The sequence below is a fragment of the Pelophylax lessonae genome (genome assembly GCF_965119305.1).
Source record: "Pelophylax lessonae genome assembly, chromosome: 4".
NCBI classification, from domain to species: Eukaryota; Metazoa; Chordata; class Amphibia; order Anura; family Ranidae; genus Pelophylax; species Pelophylax lessonae.
This window is the reverse complement of record NC_138771.1, coordinates 474739323-474761760: the sequence shown is the minus strand read 5'-3', so window position 1 is coordinate 474761760 and position 22438 is coordinate 474739323. Positions and strand designations below refer to the sequence as shown.

The window sequence follows — 22438 nt, the reverse complement described above, 5'->3', positions numbered from 1 at the left end:
TTACGGTTTCTTCAGGAGTCTATGTAGCAAATCGGGTTGTACAGCAAGCAATTTCTACTTAACAAAATTATAAACGCAACACTTGTTTTTGCCCCAATTTTTCATGAGCTGAACTCAAAGATCTAAGAAAATCGGGATTTATCCATGAAGAGAACACCTCTCCAGAGTGCCAGACACCATCCAATGCGAGCATTTGCCCACTCAAGTCGGTTACGACGACGAACAGCAGTCAGGTGGAGACCCCAATGAGGACGACAAGCATGCAGATGAGCTTCCCTGAGACGGTTTCTGACAATTTGTGCAGAAATTCTTTGGTTATTCAAACCGATTGAAGCTGTCCGGGTGTCAGGTCTTATGGGCCATACACACTATAAGATTTTCTGAAGACTTTTTCCTTTAGATTTACCAAAACCATATAATATGAGGTCAAACCTAAACACTTTCAATTTGTATGCAATCTGGCAGGCCCTTGCACTACATAGAAAAGGTAAATCTGAAGGAAAAAGTCTTCAGAAAATCTTATAGTGTGTATGGCCCAGATGATCTTGGAGGTGAAGATGCTGGATGTGGAGGTCCTGGGCTGGTGTGGTTACACGTGGTCTGCGGTTGTGAAGCCGGTTGGATGTACTGCCAAATTCTCTGAAACGCCTTTGGAGACGGCTTATGGTAGAGAAATGAACATTCAATTCACGGGCAACAGCTCTGGTGGACATTCCTGCAGTCAGCATGCCAATTGCACGCTCCCTCAAAACTTGCGACATCTGTGGCATTGTGCTGTGTGATTAATACTGCACATTTTAGAGTGGCCTTTTATTGTGGCCAGCCTAAGGCACACCTGTGCAATAATCCTGCTGTCTAATGAGCATCTTGATATGCCACACCTGTGAGGTAGATGGATTATCTCAGCAAAGGAGAAGTGCTCACTAACACAGATTAAAGCCCCGTACACACGATCAGATTATCGAACGATCTGTCGTCCGTTTTTTGTGGCATGCTAGTCTCATGTGGAAAGTGAAGAGGTTTTTTCATACAAATTTTCCCGTACGACAGAATTTTACTTCAGAAGTGATGTCATGTGTTGGATTGTTTTGTATGTGTTCTTTCGTCTCTGAGCATGCCTAGTCTAGCCTAGTCTAGATTTTTTTCCGTCGAAATATGTACTAATGAGACGAAAATCGGACGTTATTTTGACAGACGACAACAATTTTATAGCCTGCACATCAGGATTTTTTTTCGGCCTTTTTTTTCGGCTGTCGAAAGCACCATACTAACAATCCGAAAATCGGCAGATCGGTCGTCGTTCCCTACAGATTTTCTTATCGTGTGTACAGGCCTTAAGGCCCCTTTCACACATGCTGACCGTTCAGATCTGCCTGAAAAACTGGCCTCTATGGGGCAGCGGATGTCAGCGGAGACATGTCTGCTGACATCCGATCCGATCCTATCCGTCAAATCCGGACGGATGGAAACCCTATTTTCCATCCGTCTGGCAGATTGGATGAGAACAGACAGGCGGTCCGTTCTCATCTGATTCCCCCATAGAGGAAAGCAGGGATCTGACACCTCTGTCACCGCACACAGAGCGGAGATGGAGCTTTCATCTGCCTGCTCAGCGGGGATCGGCGGATCGATCCCCCGCTGAGCAGAATGGCTCCGTCGATGGAACGGAGCCATGTGAAAGGGGCCTTAGACAGATTTGTGAACAATATTTGAGAGAAATAGGCCTTTTGTGTTCATAGAAAAAGTCTTTGAGTTCAGCTCATGAAAAACGGGGGCAAAAACAAAAAAGTGTTGTGTTTATAATTTTGTTCAGTATATAAGGAAATATATACATAGTAAAATAATCCATATATAACACAATATTACATAGCATTTTAAGCATAGTTTTTTACATACATATTTATATTGCACATGTATCACAATGCTGGCTGCAACCGTTGACTCTGCCCACTTTGAATCTATTTTGGTAGAAATATATATCCTGGTTTCTGATTGGCTGTTGTTGACTCTAACATTTTTATGTTTGCTTTCTTCTAACGTTTTATATGTCCTCCCAGTGTTCGTTGTTTGTTATGAGAAATGATTTTTGTCCTGCATAGATATTTACAGATTTGTGGAGGAAGGAAAATCAATAAGTTATTTACCAGATGCATATAAATTCCGTGGAGCGGTTAGTAAACTATAAACTGTTTATTTTTAGATTTTGCAGCGATGGGACATGAACAGGATGAGGAAAAAGATGAGAGGGGATCAATCTGCCTAAAATATCTCTTATTCCTCTTCAACTTCTTCTTTTGGGTGAGTTTCATAATAATCTATTATCAAACAGAATACCTGAGTGAGAAGCCTTTGATGGAATTACCTCTGGGCGTTTACACCTTCGGATTTTGCCTGCTATAAAAAGACAGATTGTCTTTAAAAGATTGGTAGATTGCTTTTTGGTCAATTTTATGACATTCATTCTGCTGATTGAACACCCAGCACATATTAATCCAGATGGCCCGTCTCTGCTAGGAAAAATGAAGGAGTGGGTGCCAATATTCTAAGGCTTGGTAAACACCACTGTGATGAGATTTTGACATGGTTTGCAGTGCGATTATGTAGTGCGACTTTGGCTGCATTTTGGATGTGGTTTGCATGTTCTATGGGGCCAAATTGAATGGTAAATCACACCAACGTAGCACAGGAACCAGACGGAGTCCCACTAATGTGAATGGGCACTTTTGAAAACAAATATGTTTTCCATGGTCATGCGACCATGTGCGACTCGTATCTGACATCACACTATTGTGAACCAGGCCTAAATCATTTAGCAAGCATTATGTGTTATGTTTCAAATGCCATTTTATGAATTGACATACCTCTTTGAACCCAGTCTGTTCAGACAGTATGGTCACCTGCTGAATTGGCACCATCCACAGGCAGCTTAGCTCTTCAGTAAGATGCATAAGTTGAATTCCAACACAATTTTACCTCAGCTAATTGCTGTACAGAGGATGTTTTTTCCAGTCTAGTGAAATATAACAAGCCAATGACTTTCCTAAGCCCTGTCTCCCAAGTACTAACACTGACTGAGGGAACATGGAAGAAGTGGAGAGGGTCTAGCTAGGACTAAACTAACTAACACTAAACAGGAGGGAAGGAGAAAGGAAGGTACCCCAATTACATTAGTAAACAAGTTATAGTGGCCCAAAACCGCCACTAGATGTCAGCATATTACATAAAAATTATAATCTTATGCAGTTCAATATAAGACACAAAAAATACACAAAAGTGGGGCAGTATACTATGTAACCCTCTCTCCCTTCTTTTTAACCCTTCATCGCTCTATCTGCACTGGAAAAGGGTTAGATGAAGCTCAAATTTAAGAAAGACATCCAGACAAATATCTAAAAACAGTCTTAAGTTTACCTATTTATTCTTTAAATAAATATTTTTCCTTTCGCTGGTGTAATTAACCTACATCTGTCTTCAGGCAGAGATTCTACATCTCATCAGAGTTAATATTAGCTTTGCAGGGAGCATGTCTCTTCTGCAAGCAGATGGGTTGCACATGGGTTTTATATAAGGTAACAAGACCCTTTGAGGAATGCAATTTGGTGATGTCACTACTCTGCTGCCCACTGTTCTCCTTGCCGGAGAGGAAGCTGTACCTGAAGACTTGCAGTGCAAGGATCTCCCTGCATCTGCTTCATTCATTCTGTGGATCTGTGCTTCCAGTGCAACCTGGAGAAGAGAAAATGGACAGAGGGTCGGCATGGCTAAGAGGAGGAACAGGTCAGAGAAGGGTCAGCTAGAAAGATAGTGGGGTAGGGGCATAGTTATTGCCTGATTAGAGGCTGGGGTTCAGATGGGCAGGATTGTGTCGCAAGGGTGGTGCTTACAAGGAATGCTGAGATTCATCCAGAAAGCTTCCCCTCCCTCCCACCCTATATTTTGGGTTCCTTGTGTAATTTTTATTTAAAAAATGATGATAATAATAAATACAAAAAAAATGTACAATTTTTCTCAGCAGCTTGATGGGTTTAGGGGTCTTGGGGGGGGGGGGGGCTTTAGTGTTTAATTATATTGTTGTATAAATTGGGGGGCCCATCTAGGGTATGACTCTTGCATTTGATTATTGGTAGTTCTTCCAGGAGCTAGGTCTCCTGGGGGAAAATGTAAGAATGTCCTTAATCGTCTTCAAGCCAGTTCGGGTGGCGCTGAGGACATGGGTGATTATGGTTGCAAAAGTGTGCCTTAAAGTGGAGTTTCACCCTAATTTTATACTTACCTCCATCTTCTCGCTCCGGGTCACCTGAAAAACAAATGGATAATCGCAATTTTTTTTTTTTTTTTTTTACTTACCTTGTTACCTTGTAGAGAAAATATACTCACCTTACTTCCTTCTTCCTCCCTCTGGCGGCCACGGCGATTCGTCACTTCCTGGCTTTTGCAATGATTCCTGGGAGCTGAACATCATCGCTCCCAGGAATCATTGCGCCTGCACCGGCCCCGACGTCAGTTCCGGTGTAACGTGAGAATTACCTACCCCGTGAGAAAAACCTACCCTCGTCACTTCCGGGCAGGAACAGCTGAGCAGCGCAGCAGTGCGCATGCTCAGAGGCCCGGAGACCTAATGAAAAAGATAAGGAGCTGACTACTGGGCATGCGCAGTAGTATGAAAGTATTAGGGTGTCCGTGAAAAAAACCTACCCACGCGGCGGTGACATTAAAACAGCTGTACTACAATATGAGTCATCACCGCTCCTTCCCCTGTGACTACCCTGATCTTGGCTAGTAAATATAAAAGCGGCTGGCGGCTCCGTTATTTATCTTTTCATACACCCGCCTGTGCTTTTATATTTAGTAGCCGACATCAGTGAAGTGTCACGGGAAGGAGCGGAGATGATTCATATTGTAGTACAGCTGTTTTAATGTAACCGCCGCTTTACAGACACTCAGGGTGCACCGGAAGTGACGAGGGTAGGTTTTTCTCACGGGTAGGTAATTCTCACGGAACACCGGCATGCCCAGAAGCTGTGGAGGGATGACGCGCGCACCGGAAGTGACGGCGGGGTCGGTGAAGGCGCATCCTGGGACCGAAGAAGAAGGAAGAGGACGCCGAAGAGGATCGCGCTGGCTTCAAGCTGCCCACACCTGAGATGGCAGCGCTGGAGAATACTTTTTCAAGGTAAGTATTTCTCCTAAAAGGTAAGTGCAACCCGGGACAGATCAGAGGCTAGCCATTGTGGAATGTATTAGCCCTGACTGTCCCTGGGGTATTTTTTTTTAAAAAAAAGTATCCCCTGGGTGGAACTCCACTTTAAAGGACACCTAAAGACCCCCTCCTGGTTGCATTGTTAAGTTTGCACTATTAAAATTGTTGTAGTTGATGTTATTTATTAACCACTTAAGCCCCGGAAGATTTTACCCCCATTCCGACCAGGGGGTATTTTGCGATTCGGCACTGCGTGAATTTAACGGACAATTGCGCGGTCGTGCGACGCTGTACCTAAACGAATTTGGCGTCCTTTTTTTCCCACAAACAGAGCTTTCTTTTGGTGGTATTTGATCACCTGTGCGATTTTTTGATCACGCGCTATAAACAAAAAAAGAGCGTCAATTTTGCAAAAATAGCAATATTTTTCACATTTTTTTATATGAAATTCCCCCCAAAAAAAATGTAAAAATCAAAATTTTTTAAAATTTTCGGCCAATTTGTTTTATGCTACCTATGTTTGGTAAAAAAAATCGCAAAAAGCGTATTTTGATTGGTTTGCGCAAAAGTTATCGCGTTTACTAACAAAGGGAAAGATTTTTGTCATTTTTGTTGTTTTTTTTTTTAACGCGTAATGGCGGCGATCTGCGATTTTTTTTGCGGTATTGCGACATTGCGGCGGACAGATCGGACCCTTGACTGACATTTTTGACACTTTTGGGGTTACCAGTGACATTTCTACAGTAATCAGTGCTATATATATGCACTGTTACTGTAAAAATACACTGGTAGTGAAGGGGTTAACTTTATTTGGGAGGGAGGGGCTGTGTGTGTCCCTAGGGGCGTGCTTTCTACTGTGATTGGCTGTGGCTTCAGCTGTAAGGACACTGATCAACGGATCTACATAGTAGATCCATGTGATCAGTGTCTTTGCAGCCGATCGCCGAGTGGCCGGCGGACATCGGGTCTGCTGGTCACACGCGCGGGGGGGTCCGTGACCACGCGGGAGCGCGCCTCCGGGGGTGCGCGCTCGCTCCCTAGACCCTCACAAGCAAGCAACGTAGCCCTACGTTAGTTTGCCTGTGAGGGGCTGACCGCCGACGTAGATAGTCGTGCGGCGGTCGGCAAGTGGTTAATATGTTAAAAAAAAAAGGTTTCTGTGGCCATTTAAATGTATGTCACGCAGTCCGTGTCTTTATTTAAAAAAAGGTTGATGGGACAGAAGTTGACATATAGTTTAATGATGTTTTCCCACCTGTCATCAGGGGGGCAGCCCTGACACGAGGATTCAAAGATAGTTGTCTTCTTCACACAGAAACACAGTGCAAAGAAAGGCATGGTAAATTAGTGATGAGGAAAAGATCAACTACAGGGAGTCTACAGGTAATACTGGTGGTCCTTTGCCCTATATTTGCCTTTCCGGACAGGCTTTCACAGTACAGGTCCCCCTTAATATCCTCATTAAAAGCACTATTACAGTTGATACTTTTTAAAAACAGGATTGCTGCCTCGGATCTTTACTAGCTGACAAACAGGAATATTTTAAAAGAAGATAAAGAATTTTCCGCTTGGCATCCGAGCACATTGCTCCCTGCATTTTAAGCAGCATGTCGGCAAGAGAGACAGAAATATTTAGCATGTTTCAAAGCAAAATTATAGCCTGAAAAGTTATTTTCTCCTGGGGTTGTAAGTATTTAAAATTCCCAAATGTTTATCATGCAAGAATGTAATGTATTATGGACTGTATTTGTCTGGACTTAAATCAAACTCCAGGCATTCAGCAAAAATACACCTGTGAATGATTTTTACCTGTGAAAGGATTTGTAAGGGTTTGTATAGATGGACAAATCCAGCACACTTTCTAGGGCACTCAGCGTACACATAAAGTGGATCTGCAGTCATTTTTTTTAAAATTAAAAATGTCAGTCGCTACAAATATTGTAGCTGCTGACTTTCAATAAACTGATACCAGTCCAGGGATCCAGCGCTGTCCTCACCCCGGCTGGATCTTTTCTGGCCTTTGGGTCTCCAATGCTGCCATGATGAATGGGGGAAGCTTGCTGTGACTCCTTGCAGCTTTGTAGCTGGCTCCCCATGGCGCATGCATGAGAGGTGTGAATGGTTCCGCATCCTCCTGGAACCTGTGACGTGTCCCAGGAGGTTGTAGGCAGGGATGGGGGTTGCTGAACGTCCGCTAGGATCGCCTAGGCAATTCCATCAGAAGTGGAAGCAAGTACCTGTCAAAACTAGGTACCCACTCTCCCCCAAAGAAAAGTGTTTCCATTATTGGCAGAGGAGGAAGAGTGGAACTTTCGATTTTCAGTGAGGTTCCACTAGCCTTCCCCCTAAAACTAGCCTTAAATATGTCTCCTTCCCCCTCCATATTACAACGCTAAGACTGAACAGGTGGTGACTGTAAGGGCAGACACTACTACTTAACCACTTCCTGCAAACCGACGTACCTATTAGGGATGATCGAACTTTTGAAAAGTTCGGTTCGGCCAGAACATCCGAACTTCCCGAAAAGTTCGGCCCGGATTTCAGAACCCCATTGAAATCAATGGGACCCGAACTTCGGTAATCAAAAAACACAATTTTTAAGCCCTAAAACCCAATAAACGCCCCTAAAAAGTGCCCAGGGTTCTTTGGATTTCGTATCTGGGGGGTCTAAAAGGTGTGCATGTGAAGTTTCAGCTCTGTAGCATGTCCAGAACCATGAAAAAAAAAAGATAATTTTTCAGGAGAACCGGGATGTGGGTCGGGAGCCTCCTTTAACTTTAACACCTATATGATCTTTTTTTCTGGTTCTGGACATGCTACAGAGCTGAAACTTCACAGGTACACCTTTTAGACCCCCCCAGACACAAAATCACACAAAAAAAGTTCTTAAAAATTGTCATTTTTGATAAAAAAGCCAATTATTGAAAAAATTAAAATAAAAAAAAAAAAGAGATGTTTTGATTTTTACTTTGGATTTCGTATCTGGGGGGGTCTAAAAGGTGTGCATGTGAAGTTTCAGCTCTGTAGCATGTCCAGAACCATGAAAAAAAAAGATTGTTTGTATTAGAACACTTTCTTTCAGGACAGGTAGTTAGCTTCTCTCCCGGTTTAATAGAAGGCATTTTTTGGGGTTCTTTTCAGTCAGGAAAAACATCTGAACTTGTGTATAGTGGTACTGTGCACAAGTTCTGATGTTTTGCCTGCCTCCAAAAACCCCCAAAAAATGGCAGCAAAAACACACCTGGGCATTTTTTTTTTTGACGCTAGCGTTTTTTTTGGCATTTTATAGGTGTGATAGTAGCAGAAATATATGCTTGCGCTAATGAAATCATTTACACTAATATATTTCTGCTACTATCACACCTATATATGTCTAGGTGTGTATAAACATATAAGTATGTGTGTATATATACCACTATAGACAAGTTCAGATGTTTTGCCTGCCTCAAAAGAACCCAAAAAAAATGCCAAAAAAAAACGCTAGCGTCAAAAAAAAAAAATGCCCAGGTGTGTTTTTGCTGCCATTTTTTGGGGGTTTTTGGAGGCAGGCAAAACATCAGAACTTGTGCACGGTACCACTATACACAAGTTCAGATGTTTTTCCTGACTGCAAAGAACCCCAGGCAGGCAAAACATCTGAACATGTGTATAGGGGGTATATATACACATATATGTCTGAATATATACCCCTAGACATATATAGGTGTGATAGTAGCAGAAATATATTACTGTAAATGATTTCATTAGCGCAAGCATTTATTTCTGCTACTATCACACCTATATATGTCTAGGGGTATATATTCAGACATATATGTGTATATATATGTAATGTTCCGGTACCTTTGGTACCCTAAATTACACTTTCCACAAGTGTATGCGCCCCACCATTTACTTTTGGAAAGGTGCGCATACACCTTTAAGACTGGAGCTGTCATCACCCAGCGCCGGACTAGATGGCTATCTAAAGCGCCGGTTCTCACTCACATGTGTTCGTTCAAACACCCTTACCTGGATGCTATCCTTGCTTGAAGCTTCCATGCTTACAAGCTTACCTCGCTGACGGAACCTCGCTGCGCTGATCCCTGTATCCCGCTACTGGATCATCCGCCTCTCCTGAACCACCCTTCGCTGTATCGCTAATAGTGCTAAGTACCCCGCAGGGGAATTCTCTATAAACTTATACTAAGCTTACACTATCTAGCTCTGCATAGTAAAGACTGTTTATCACATCTGCATAACTAGATTGCTAGCTCTTGAGACTACTGCTACTTTTCTGCACTGGGTTGATCTCTTTTGTATGTCCACCTGCTATTCTGTCATCTGCTACCATACAACATTGCTAAACCTTCCTGCATCCATCTGCTACTGTCTCACCTTCAAGTGTCTATCACCTACCACCTCCACTCAACCTATCCCTCAACCTTCATCATTGTGTTACCACATACATAAAGTCACTCTAGGAACCAGCTTGCTAACTGTGTGTATTTACTGGCTGAAATAAGACCTTCCACACATGATGAGTCATTGAGGTTTGGAATGGTATCTCAGCATATCTCTTACATGACTACTGACGTGGAACTATTTCTGCAGCTGAAAATCCACACCATATAAGAAACGCAGGAGCGTTACAGATTGAACGAACCCAAAAATGGATTCAGCAGAAATAACCACTCAGGTGACACAATTAAAACAGCAAGTATCTGCGTTAATACACGCACTTGCTGAATTAAAAGAAGACAATCAGGCTCTGTCGCAGCAGGTAATTAGACTGACACAACTTACCTCTGCTCAGTCCCCTGAACCCAAAATAAATCCCCCTTTGGTATTTACAGGCGATCGCAAAAAATTTCGCGAATTTAAAAACGCATGTGAGTTACTTTTTTTGCTAAAACCTCGTACCTACCTTACTGATCACATTAAGGTTTGTACTATTATTTCTTACCTATCAAGCGATCCTCGAGCCTGGGCAGATTCTCTTTTTGAAAAAAACGACCAGCTTCTCAACTCCTATGCCTTGTTCCTGGCAGAGCTCACTAGCCTATATGATGACCCCAATAGGCAGAGTACTGCTGATCTTCAGTTAAGATCCTTGAAACAAGGAAGGAGGCCTGTAGAAGACTTTGTCGCAGAGTTCAAGAGATGGACCCTTGATTCAGAATGGAATGATGCATCTCTGAAAACCCAATTTAGGCTTGGCCTATCAGAAGCCGTTAAGGACGAGCTCGCCCGAGCGGATCTGCCAAAAACCCTGGATGCATTAATACAACTCAGTATTACCATAGATAGAAGACTACGAGAAAGAAAGGCTGAAAAGATGGGAATGCCATTATCCGTTTCCTCTCGGAGTCTGGCCGTTCCTATGGAGGTAGGAACCATACGCCCACCGCTATCAACTATGGAAAAAGCCAAAAGACGAAATGAAAATCTCTGCTTGTACTGTGCATCCCCGGATCACAAGATAAACGGCTGTCCCCTAGTCAACAAAAAGAAGGGTGAGTGTTCACATGTCTCCCTAGGAGGATTGACAACTTCATTCACTAACCCCTACATTTCTGTTTTTTTGACATTACAGTGGGACCAGAACAGGATTACTACTAAGGCCATGATTGACACAGGATCTTGTGGAAATTATATGGATATATGTTTTGCTGCTTTAAATAAAATTCCTATTATTTCTAAACTCAAACCTGTCTCAGTAAGTCTTATTACCGGTGTTCCGTTATCCTCTGGTCCGATCACCGATCAGACACAAGCACTTCTAGTCACTATTAACGAGTCTCATAGGGAGACTTCTACCTTCGATTTAATACCATCACCCCACTTTCCCATTGTGTTGGGACTTCCCTGGTTGCACACACACCAACCAACCATAGATTGGAAGAAACGGTCCTTGACCTTCCCTTCTTGTTATTGCGAGGAAACGTGTAACCTCCCGTTTTCCGGGAAGATTCTGTCTGTGGTGACAGATGAGATTGCACCACTATGTTATCAGGATCTTTCTGAGGTTTTTCTTGAGAAAAATGCTCAAGCATTACCTCCTCATCGAGACTATGATTGTAGCATTGATCTACTCCCAAATAGCAAATTGCCGTTCGGTCATGTTTATCCTCTTTCACAGGATGAACTTGCCCATCTCAAAAACTATTTGGATGAGAACTTGGAAAAAGGTTTTATTAGACCTTCCACTTCTTCCACAGCAGCAGGACTCTTTTTTGTTCGCAATAAAGATTCAAGTCTCAGACCTATCATCGACTACAGGAAATTGAATGCTATCACAATAAAAGATCGCTATCCTCTACCGCTTATCCCTGAGCTCATTGAGCAGGTGCGTGGAGCTACCTATTTTTCAAAATTAGACCTGAAAGGAGCATACAATCTCATTCGAATCCGTGATGGACACGAGTGGAAGACTGCATTCAGAACTAGATACGGATTGTTCGAATATCTTGTGATGCCATTCGGCCTATGCAATGCCCCTGCAGTTTTCCAACGATTTATAAACGATATTTTTAAAGACTTACTAGATGTCTGTGTTGTGGTATATCTGGACGATATACTTATATATTCACGGACCCTGTCTGAACACATAAGACATGTAAGACTTGTATTATCGAGATTGCTTGCACATAATCTTTATGTGAAGCTGAAGAAATGCTTGTTCCATAAAGATGAGGTACTCTTTCTAGGCTACATCATATCCAAAACAGGAATCGAGATGGACATGAGTAAAATATCCTGCATTCAGGATTGGCCTACACCAACTACACGCAAGGCGCTACAGCGATTCCTGGGATTTTCAAATTTCTACAGGAAGTTCATAAAAAACTTTTCTGCTATTGTGAGACCCCTCACACAGCTCACTAGCATAAAAATACCATTTAAATGGTCAGAAGAAGCAAATAAGGCTTTCCACTTGTTAAAGACAAGGTTTACTTCCGCTCCCATATTACGCCATCCAGACCCATCCCTCCAATACATTCTGGAGGTAGATGCGTCAAACATGGCAGTAGGAGCAATACTCTCCCAACGACCTACCCACACTTCACCACTTCATCCAGTCGCTTTTTTTTCTAAATCCCTGAGCAGTCCCGAGATAAATTACCCCGTGGGTGAAAAGGAACTGCTTGCTATAAAATTGGCTCTGGAGAATTGGCGACATTTACTCGAAGGCACCCAACTACCAATAATTATATACACGGACCATAAAAACCTCCAATATCTTCAGACTAGCAAAACTCTCTCGCATCGACAGGTACGATGGTCACTATTCTTTCTAAGGTTTAACTTCCTAGTGACCTACACACCTGCAGATAAGAACAAAAAGGCGGATGCACTATCACGACTAACTGAAGAAAACTACTTTGAAATCCCTTCCGTTCCTATAATACCTCACAAACGCATTATTGGAGTTGTCCGTTCCTTAAAGGAAGAGGTTCTGCATGGTATAAGTTTGGATTCACCCCCACCACAACTAAATACTGATGCAGAAGGCTTCCTCTACTACAACGACAAACTTTACATACCACCTACCCTACGCACCAAGATCTTGGAATTATCGCATGATGTGCCTATGGCAGGACATATGGGTATGACAAAGACTTTCAATTTGATTTCTCGACAATTCTGGTGGCCTGACATGAAAACATCTATACAAAAATTCGTCTCTTCATGCAATGTCTGTGCCAGGTCCAAAATTGACACTACGAGACCATCCGGTCTACTATACAGTCTACCAATACCCCAAACTCCATGGGAGGTTTTGTCATTGGACTTCATCGTAGAATTGCCTCCTTCCAAAGGATTTAATACCATCTTGGTGTCAGTGGACCATCTGACAAAGATGGCACATTTCATTGCTATTCACAGACTACCTTCGTCCAAACAAACGGCAGAACTCCTGATGAAACATGTCTTCAGATTACATGGTATCCCAAAAACTCTTCTGTCTGACCGTGGATCCCAATTTATTTCTAAATTCTGGCAAGAACTATGTCACATACTACGGATTGAGCGGAAGCTCACTTCTCCTTACCATCCGCAGACCAACGGACAGACTGAAAGAGTCAACCAATGCATCGAGCAGTATTTACGTTGTTACACTTCTTACCAACAGGATGATTGGTTGGATCTTCTCCCCCTGGCAGAATTTGCCTACAACAACGCAACTCACAGTACAACCAAGCAGAGTCCGTTCTACTTGAACTATGGGTTCCATCCCTCTATTCTCCCTCCACGCATCCTTCCTTCAAATAACCCAGTAGCCTCAGACTATCTTACCCAAATAAAGGATTCTCTGGGTTTACTAAATACTACCATTGCACACGCTCACAGTCAACAAAAGAAGTACTATGATCTTCGTAGAAGACCTTCTCCACAGTATACTATCGGGGACCTCGTTTGGCTCTCAACAAAAAACTTGAGACTGAAGATCCCTAGCAAAAAGCTTGGACCTCTGTTCTTGGGACCTTTCCCAATCAAGAAACTTATTGGAAAAGCTGCAGTGCAGCTTACATTGCCAATGGACCTAAAAATCCATCCCATTTTCCATGTGTCGCTACTAAAACCCCATGTTCCGGACCAAGGAATAAGGCCTAATATTCCACCTCCCCCTCCTGTACAAGTTGAAGGTGGAGAAGAATACGAGATAAAAGAGATTCTGGATTCTCGTATCTACAGAAGAAGACTTCAGTACTTGGTTAGATGGAAGAACTATGGGCCCCAAGACGACACCTGGCTAAACACCTCTGACATACATGCCCCTAGATTAATCCGCAATTTTCATGCGAGATACCCAGACAAACCAGCTCCAGAGGCCTTCAGGAGCAGGCCTTAAGGGGGGGGTATTGTAATGTTCCGGTACCTTTGGTACCCTAAATTACACTTTCCACAAGTGTATGCTCCCCACCATTTACTTTTGGAAAGGTGCGCATACACCTTTAAGACTGGAGCTGTCATCACCCAGCGCCGGACTAGATGGCTATTTAAAGCGCCGGTTCTCACTCACATGTGTTCGTTCAAACACCCTTACCTGGATGCTATCCTTGCTTGAAGCTTCCATGCTTGCAAGCTTACCTCGCTGACGGAACCTCGCTGCGCTGATCCCTGTATCCCGCTACTGGATCATCCGCCTCTCCTGAACCACCCTTCGGCTGTATCGCTAATAGTGCTAAGTACCCCGCAGGGGAATTCTCTATAAACTTATACTAAGCTTACACTATCTAGCTCTGCATAGTAAAGATTGTTTATCACATCTGCATAACTAGATTGCTAGCTCTTGAGACTACTGCTACTTTTCTGCACTGGGTTGATCTCTTTTGTATGTCCACCTGCTATTCTGTCATCTGCTACCATACAACATTGCTAAACCTTCCTGCATCCATCTACTGTCTCACCTTCAAGTGTCTATCACCTACCACCTCCACTCAACCTATCCCTCAACCTTCATCATTGTGTTACCACATACATAAAGTCACTCTAGGAACCAGCTTGCTAACTGTGTGTATTTACTGGCTGAAATAAGACCTTCCACACATGATGAGTCATTGAGGTTGGGAATGGTATCTCAGCATATCTCTTACATGACTACTGACGTGGAACTATTTCTGCAGCTGAAAATCCACACCATATAAGAAACGCAGGAGCGTTACAATATACCCCCTATACACATGTTCAGATGTCATGTCTGACATCAAACATGTCCTCAAAAAAGCACTGACAGTGGCAGCCCCTGCAGCATAAAAAATGCTTGCTGGTGAGAAGCCATAATGGTGTTCCGAAGCTATTCAGAGAAATGATCATTTCTCTATTGCGGTCACCCTGACATGGAAGGGTTTGGTCACCCTGCCATGGCAGTCACTGTCAGTTCACCCTACACTACATTACGGTCACCCTGGTATGGAAGGGTTTGGTCAGTCGGTCAGCCTGCCATGGCAGTCAGTTTCCCCTACAATACATTACGGTCACCCTGGTATGGAAGGGTTTGATCAGTCGGTCAGCCTGCCATGGCAGTCAGTTTCCCCTACACTACATTACGGTCACCCTGATATGGAAGGGTTTGGTCAGTCGGTCAGCCTGCCATGGCAGTCAGTTTCCCCTACACTACATTACGGTCACCCTGGTATGGAAGGGTTTGGTCAGCCTGCCATGGCAGTCAGTTTCCCCTACACTACATTACGGTCACCCTGGTATGGAAGGTTTTGGTCAGCCTGCCATGGCAGTCAGTTTCCCCTACACTACATTACGGTCACCCTGGTATGGAAGGGTTTGGTCAGCCTGCCATGGCAGTCAGTTTCCCCTACACTACACTACGGTCACCCTGGTATGGAAGGGTTTGGTCAGTCGGTCAGCCTGCCATGGCAGTCAGTTTCCCCTACACTACATTACGGTCACCCTGGCACTTCATACTTTCCCTACAGAAGCTAATTTTTTGAAGCCAACCTAAGTGTAAAGGAGCACTCTAACTACACTAGATATCCCTTTCCTCACACTAAAAATAGCTAAATGACACTTTTAAAGTAAAATTAACAGAACTGCTTCCACTCTCTTCCATGTCCAGTATAAGAATGCTAGGAATTTGGCGGGGGCGATCTTATATACTGGGGGGCGTATTCACTAATGATTGGTCTAGGGACCCCCTAGTCACTCCAATCACATTCCTAGCATTCTCCTGCCCCCTCAATTGGCTTTTGCTAATGGTTCTGGTCCAATCACGGACTTTTAAAGCCCATTTCCTGAAGCATTGCATTTTGGGCGGTTCTGGTTGCCGAATTCCGAACTTTTTGGGCACAAAGTTCTAAATTCGGCCGAACCTCGAACACCCAATGTTCGGGCCGAACCGATGGTCGACCCGAACCGTTCGATCATCCCTAGTACCTATACATTGGTTTAAAGGGAATTGGTTGTACCAGGGTGATGCCTGCATCTAGAGGCATCACACCAGTACTGTTTTTTAGAGCCGGCTTTCTAGTAATAACAACCGACTGTAGTTTGTCACTATTCCATGAGCGTGGGCAATTTTAAACCGTAACATGTTAGGTATCTATTTCTCGGCACAACATCATCTTTCACAATATAGAAAAACAATGGGTTAATTTTACTGTTTTGTTTTTAATTCAGTGAAATTTACTTTTTCCAAAGAAATTGCGTTTGAAAGACCGCTGCGCAAAAACCGTGTGACATAAAATATTGCAACGACTGCCATTTTATTCTCCAGAATTTATGCACTTTTTTTGCTAAAAAAAAAAATATATAATGTTTGGGGTTCTAAGTAATTTTCTAGCAAAAAGTACTGATTTTTACTTGTAAGCAACAAGTGTCAGAAATAGGCCTGGTCCTTCAGTGGTTAAAGTGGAGGTAAACCCTCCTATCGTTTTCAGCCAAGGAAGCTGTTATCTTGCCTCTGTTTAATCTTCAACTGATCAGTTATGACACCAGTCATTGGATGATTTGACAGTTTGGTTGAGAGCACAACCATTGTGACAGTTACATTCCCAGGCATGTGGCGGGAACGTAACAGTTTTTTTAACTGTTAAATCTATGGGTTTACTTCTGCTTTAAAGTCTGTGTATGTCTAATGCTGGCTATACCCTATATGAAAAATTATTCAAACTCATTTGACTCACACTCGGCCGTGAGAGAAAACGATCGTGCCATCATGTAATGACCGATAAATCGCTCAATGAACATAAATAAATCAGTTTTTTTTTTGTTTTTTCACATAAACCTAGTTCAAACAGTTTGGACGAGAAACACATTAATGTGGGATGGGTGAGGCGTGATGGCGCTGCCCAATTGTATATAAATAGTAAAAAATAGTAAAAAAAAGTGAAAAAGAAGAAGTTGGTCCACTGGTCACAGTTTAAAGTGCTAGTGTGCTAGTTTGAATACTGGCATGCAGTCACACAATGTAAAGTATGAATGTGCAAAAAAGATGATTTTATGGAAAACAAAAATTGAAGATTCCTCTCCCCAAATTGGTGCAAAAATTGGTGTATGCAATAAATACTAAAGTAAATTGGAAAAAAATAAAAATTATATGCCAGTGTGAGGGTGATGTGGGTGTTATAAAAAATTAGAAATACTTATATGTTCTGGTCAGAAATGTGTTTAAAAAAAAAGAAATAGATATAGATGGTAATAAATGTGGTAATAAAGAAATCGATGTACAAGAATAACTGTGTGTCAGTACAAAGAAATTAAAATAATACTAGTGATCACACAATTACACCAGTATAATAAATAAATAAATAGTCCATATGGTGCTAAAATACAAGAGAAAAATTGTGATAATCCACCAAGAAGTGACAAACAGTCTTTTAAGGTGATGAAAAGGTGAGGAAATAATTTCAATCTAGTAGTGGTCCTCCAGGTGGTCTGCGTGCTGGGTGGTAGATGAGACAAACCAGTGCACCCCTCCAATTACTCCCGCACTCACCAGAAATATGTACCCCTGCAGGGGTAATGGGCCTTAATGTAATATCCTCTTATCGTCCGATTTGGATGTGTAGGGCTCACAGAGGGGGGAAGGTATCCTATTCACCTGGGCAGTAAAGCCTCTCTGGGTGGTGGAGCCTCTCCTCCTCAAACGGTGTTGGTATGCAAAACTAAATGCTAATATAGTGATGTACCGCTAAATAAATTCTTTATTTCCATAGGTTAAAAACAGGTACTCACATACAAATTGTGGTAAACGGGTGTCCGAAGCAGTAGGGGCCGCGAGTCCCAGAACACATTAACCTTTCAATTTATCGATCATTTGGCAGAAAATTTCCAAACTTTTTTTAGCTCAAAAACATCACAACCGATTGCCGATTCATGCCCATTAACTGGCCGAAAAACGAAAGTACTGTCCAAATGGCCGAATTTCGGCCGACTGTGTTCCAAGACCCCCACCTCCTCTTTACCTCTCTTCACATCCCACCTGTTTGGTATAATCTACTGTCCTGATTGAGGCTCTCTTCTTGAGAGGGCTTGATGACTCCCCTCTTTGGCAACCTGCAATTTCCCCATGCAGTATCCCAGACATGCTTTCCATCCTGGAAAAAGGAGTCACGTCGTTGGCTAGTACAAATCCTTTGCCAGGGACTTTTTCCACTCTTGTCGACTGTACAGCAGTCTTCATTTATGCACTGGCTGGCAGAGATGTATAGTAACTAAGTAGAACTACTTCACTGCTGTACTTAAGTACCGAAAGGCGGTATCTGTACTTTCCTATAGTAGAATTTTTTTCTCCTACTTCCACTTTTACTTCACTAAATTTTTCGATGATTTCAATACTTCTACTCAAATATTTTTTTTAGTGCTGCATAGTTACTCGTTACAATTATAAAAATTACCACTGCCAGAACAGTAGGTGGCAGGTTTCATGAAGCTCAAAAAAAATGTGTATAATGTCATGTGTACTTTTGACTTTTGACTTCTTTTGACTTTTCTTTCTTTAATAACTTTAACTTTAATAACTTTAACTTTAATAAACTCTTGACTTCTTTCTTTAATAACTACATAACACAGTACTTGTACTTTTACTTTCAGTACTTGAGTAGCAATTTTTTTTACAAAACTACTGGTACTTTTACTTTAAGTACTTGAGTAGCAAAATGTTTAAAAAAAACTACTTGCAATACTTAAGTACAAAAAATGTTGAATACTTTAGTACTTCTACTCAAGTCACTTTTTGATCGAGCACGTCCACTTCTACTCAAGTCACTTTTTGATTGAGCACTTGTACTTTTACTCAAGTATGGGTTTTGAGTACTTTATACAACTCTGCTGGCTGGAATATGGGCAACTGACATCTTTCCTCTCCTCCCTTTCTCCTGCAGACTCCCTTACCAGGGACCTATACTCTTTCGTGTCCCTTCTCCTCCAATACTCTCCACCTGAACAGCAGTGTACAAGGCCCTTCTTGCAAAACTTGATCTTTCAGAAAATACGACTAAATGGACGTTCAACCTCAACGTTCAACTCGCAACAGAGGACTGGGAGAAGTCATTCACTCTTACTCACCATTTGTCCCTGGCGACTAAGACCCTAGAGACGAATTTCAAACTTATCTCATGTTGTTACTGATGTCCAACACTGTTCCTTCAGAATTATATGACCTATGCTGGTGATGCCATTTTGCCAGGTGCTTCCTATTAAATGTCTGGTGGGAATGCCCTTGATCCACAATTTTTGGAATCTGATTGTACAGCTTTACACCACAGTTGCAGGGGTGACTGTTCCCAATACTCCAGAAATCACTCTACTCTCTGTGCTACCAGGCATTTTTAAACGTGTCAAAAAAAGCCTCTTTGGGTATTGTCTCATGGCATTGTTATCAGGACCCTAAATCTGAGCCACAAGACGTCCTTGCGGGACCTGTCCTTACTCCCTAGCTTGATGTGGTACGACGTTTCTTCTGCTTGTCGACCCCTGGCTATACTAGTTTTCCTCTCTCTTCCTTCTTCACTTGCTCTGTTTCCTACTATACTTTTTGCTCCTGTCTTTCAACCTGCCCTTTTTTTTCTTCTTCTCTCCCCCCTCCCCCATTACTTATTTGTTTGAGATTAGGGACCAATTACATATGGATCATGGTTCTCACAGGTGCTGCATGGCTTTAGCTTGCTCGCACCCCTGATGAGTCTCCCAATAGATGCTGTTTGGCACTCTATCCCCTTCTACAGTTATGCTCTTGTTCAAGCTAATTTCTGCATACTACCATTGGTCCCTACCATGTGCGTGATTTGTCAAATGTTTAAATATTATGTGCACCTGTATGTCTTGGTGCCTACAGTTGTTTTATTATTTGTTTTATTTTGTGTTATTTTTTAATATTCTTGATGCCCTCAATGGTATACATGTACTAATTTTGTATTATTGCTTTGTAGTTTGAAAACATTTTTCAATAAACTCACCTAGCAGGTGATATAATTCATCTCCACTCTTTCCAAAACTAGAAAGAAAGTGTTTCCTTTAGTTATACTGAAAATCATGTCAGTTTATTTGTTGCTGTATGTGTCCCCTTGTCAGTGCTGCTGTTAGAAACCATGGGGCCCCATACAGCCTTCCTGACAGAGCCCCTCAAATATCAAAACAATATTTTCACTAAAAATACAGCAGCTAAAAGCCAGCAAGAGGGAGAGGAGGAAAAGCTGGCTTTCAACTCCTACAGAGAGTCATACAGGGGATCGGTTCCAGTATCTGCCTACCTGCCTACCTGCCAAATCGATCATCATCCCACATCGGATTCCCTCTGCTGCCTGGGCCCTCCTGCTGGTCCAGGCCCCATACAAGAGGACCATTGCAGAGGACCAGAGCACATGAGATCTGGGTCTTCCTCCTGAGAGAAGAGGTCCAGTTAGGGAGGGGGCATGTCGCCTTCCCCAGCACAGGCTGCCATATGGCCTTAGGTGAGTGACCTGAGGGCCTGAAAAGTGCATGCTGAAACCAGGGTTCATATGAGAGATAACTGAGGGAGGATGTCCATGGATCCTGTCTGGTTTCATGGAGGAAGGTGACCCGTTACCCGGGCCTTGTGAGCACAGACTCCCTAAAGGGACCCTAGAGACTGATGTTGCTGTATCCCCCTCTGGGTGCTAGAAGTTAGCTGCTGGGTGTAGGCTAAAGGGGAAACCAGCTGGTGTCTTGAAAAGCAGAGTCAATTTAATTCCGTCTACTAAGAAAGGGACTTTGCTCCATTCTGTACAGTCTGCTACACAGTTCTACAGAGATAGTTGTCCTCAAGTGTGAATAATTTAACCACTTCTGGACCGAGCCCATTCCTGACACATGTTGCTTACAAGTTAAAATCTGTATTTTTTGCTAGAAAATTACTTAGAACCATCAAACATTATTATATATATATATATATATATATATATATATATATATATATAGCAAAGACTCTGGAGAATAAAATGGTGGTCGTTGCAATATTTTTTGTCACGCGGTGTTTGCGCCATTTTTTTTGAAAAAATAAATTTCACTGCATTTAAAAAAAACTAAAGAGTGAAGTTCGCCCAATTTTTTTTGTATAATGTGAAAGATGATGTCACGCCAAGTAAATGGATGCCTAAGATGTTACGGTTTAAAGTTGCACACACCTGCGGAATGGCAACAAACTACGGTCAATAAAAATCTCCATAGGCAACGCTTTAAAAAATTTTAATGGTTACCAGTTTACAGTTAGAGTGTGTGGTTTTAACAGTGCTTTCATTTGCGTGCTCACGGCGACAGTGGCACTTTAACATTTTTATTTTTTTTCCTATTTTATAATTTTAGCCTTGTGACAGCAATAGGCAGTGGCAGGTACTCTTTATGGAGGGATCGGGGGTCTAAAACCCCAGACCCCAGACCCCTCTACTGCACTTCAATATATTCAAAACTGCATTTTTGAATACTATCACTTTTTAAATTCTGCGCCTTTAGCTGCCGAGTAACCCGGACATTACGTCATGAACACCGCTTCCGGGTTACATCATCGTAAAAAACCCGATTGATGCCGAATCTGGCTTCATTTGGGACTCCAACCAGCCGGCGGAGGTGATGGCTGGTTGCTCGGGTCTCCAGATGGGACGGGAGAACCGGTCAGAGACGCAGAAGGCGGTGGGTGGGGGGGGGGGGGGGTCGTTCTAACCTTTTCCAACTCTATCCGAAACTCAGACAACGCTCTAGCTATAAATACACTTAAACAGACAGTTGTAGAAAGGGCTAATAAGGCCTCCATCATTATCTCTGGGACAAGGGCAGTAAAAATCTGCAAAAATGTACCTAAAATCCTTGCAAATGTAAATACATGGATACCTGGAAGATATTTTTTTTTCTTATCAAACCTGGAGTTCCACTATAACACTGTTCATCTTTATTCAGAAGGGCGTTTGTTACTGTGTAGCGTATGTAAGTCAGTAATATATATTTGCTCAATAATATATTACTTTGAATCTCTTCGATCAGATAGCGCTTACATGTTTATGTATATTTAATGTGTCATGGGAAAGACATAGCTTGAGGGGATTTGTAGATAGGCCTGATTGAAAGCGGCATAATCAAAAAAAAGAAGAATGTTTAAGTCTGCTATAGTTGCACTGCTTTCCTTAAGAACATTCTTTAAAGATTGTGCAATGAAGGTCGCAATTATTATGGCTGAATACATCTCATATATAGAAATATTTTGAGGAAAAATGTGAATGGTTTTGAGTTGGAAATAAAGTCAGCGGGCAGTACAAGTGGGCAGAAATCCATTTTTCTCCCTATATCCAG

The 22438-nt window shown here is 42.4% G+C and overlaps 1 protein-coding gene across 1 annotated transcript in view; it reads left to right on the top strand.

Annotated features, from left to right (window-relative positions):
• Positions 1 to 2211: 2211 nt before the first annotated feature.
• Positions 2212 to 22438, top strand: part of LOC309555269 (tetraspanin-11-like) — a gene marked incomplete at its 5' end in the record, with an annotated part of 83373 nt that continues 63146 nt past the window's right edge. The window contains one exon of the mRNA XM_082257174.1: positions 2212 to 2298. Within this exon, the coding sequence (XP_082113300.1) occupies positions 2212 to 2298 (87 nt within the window). The remainder of the gene's footprint in view (positions 2299 to 22438) is intronic.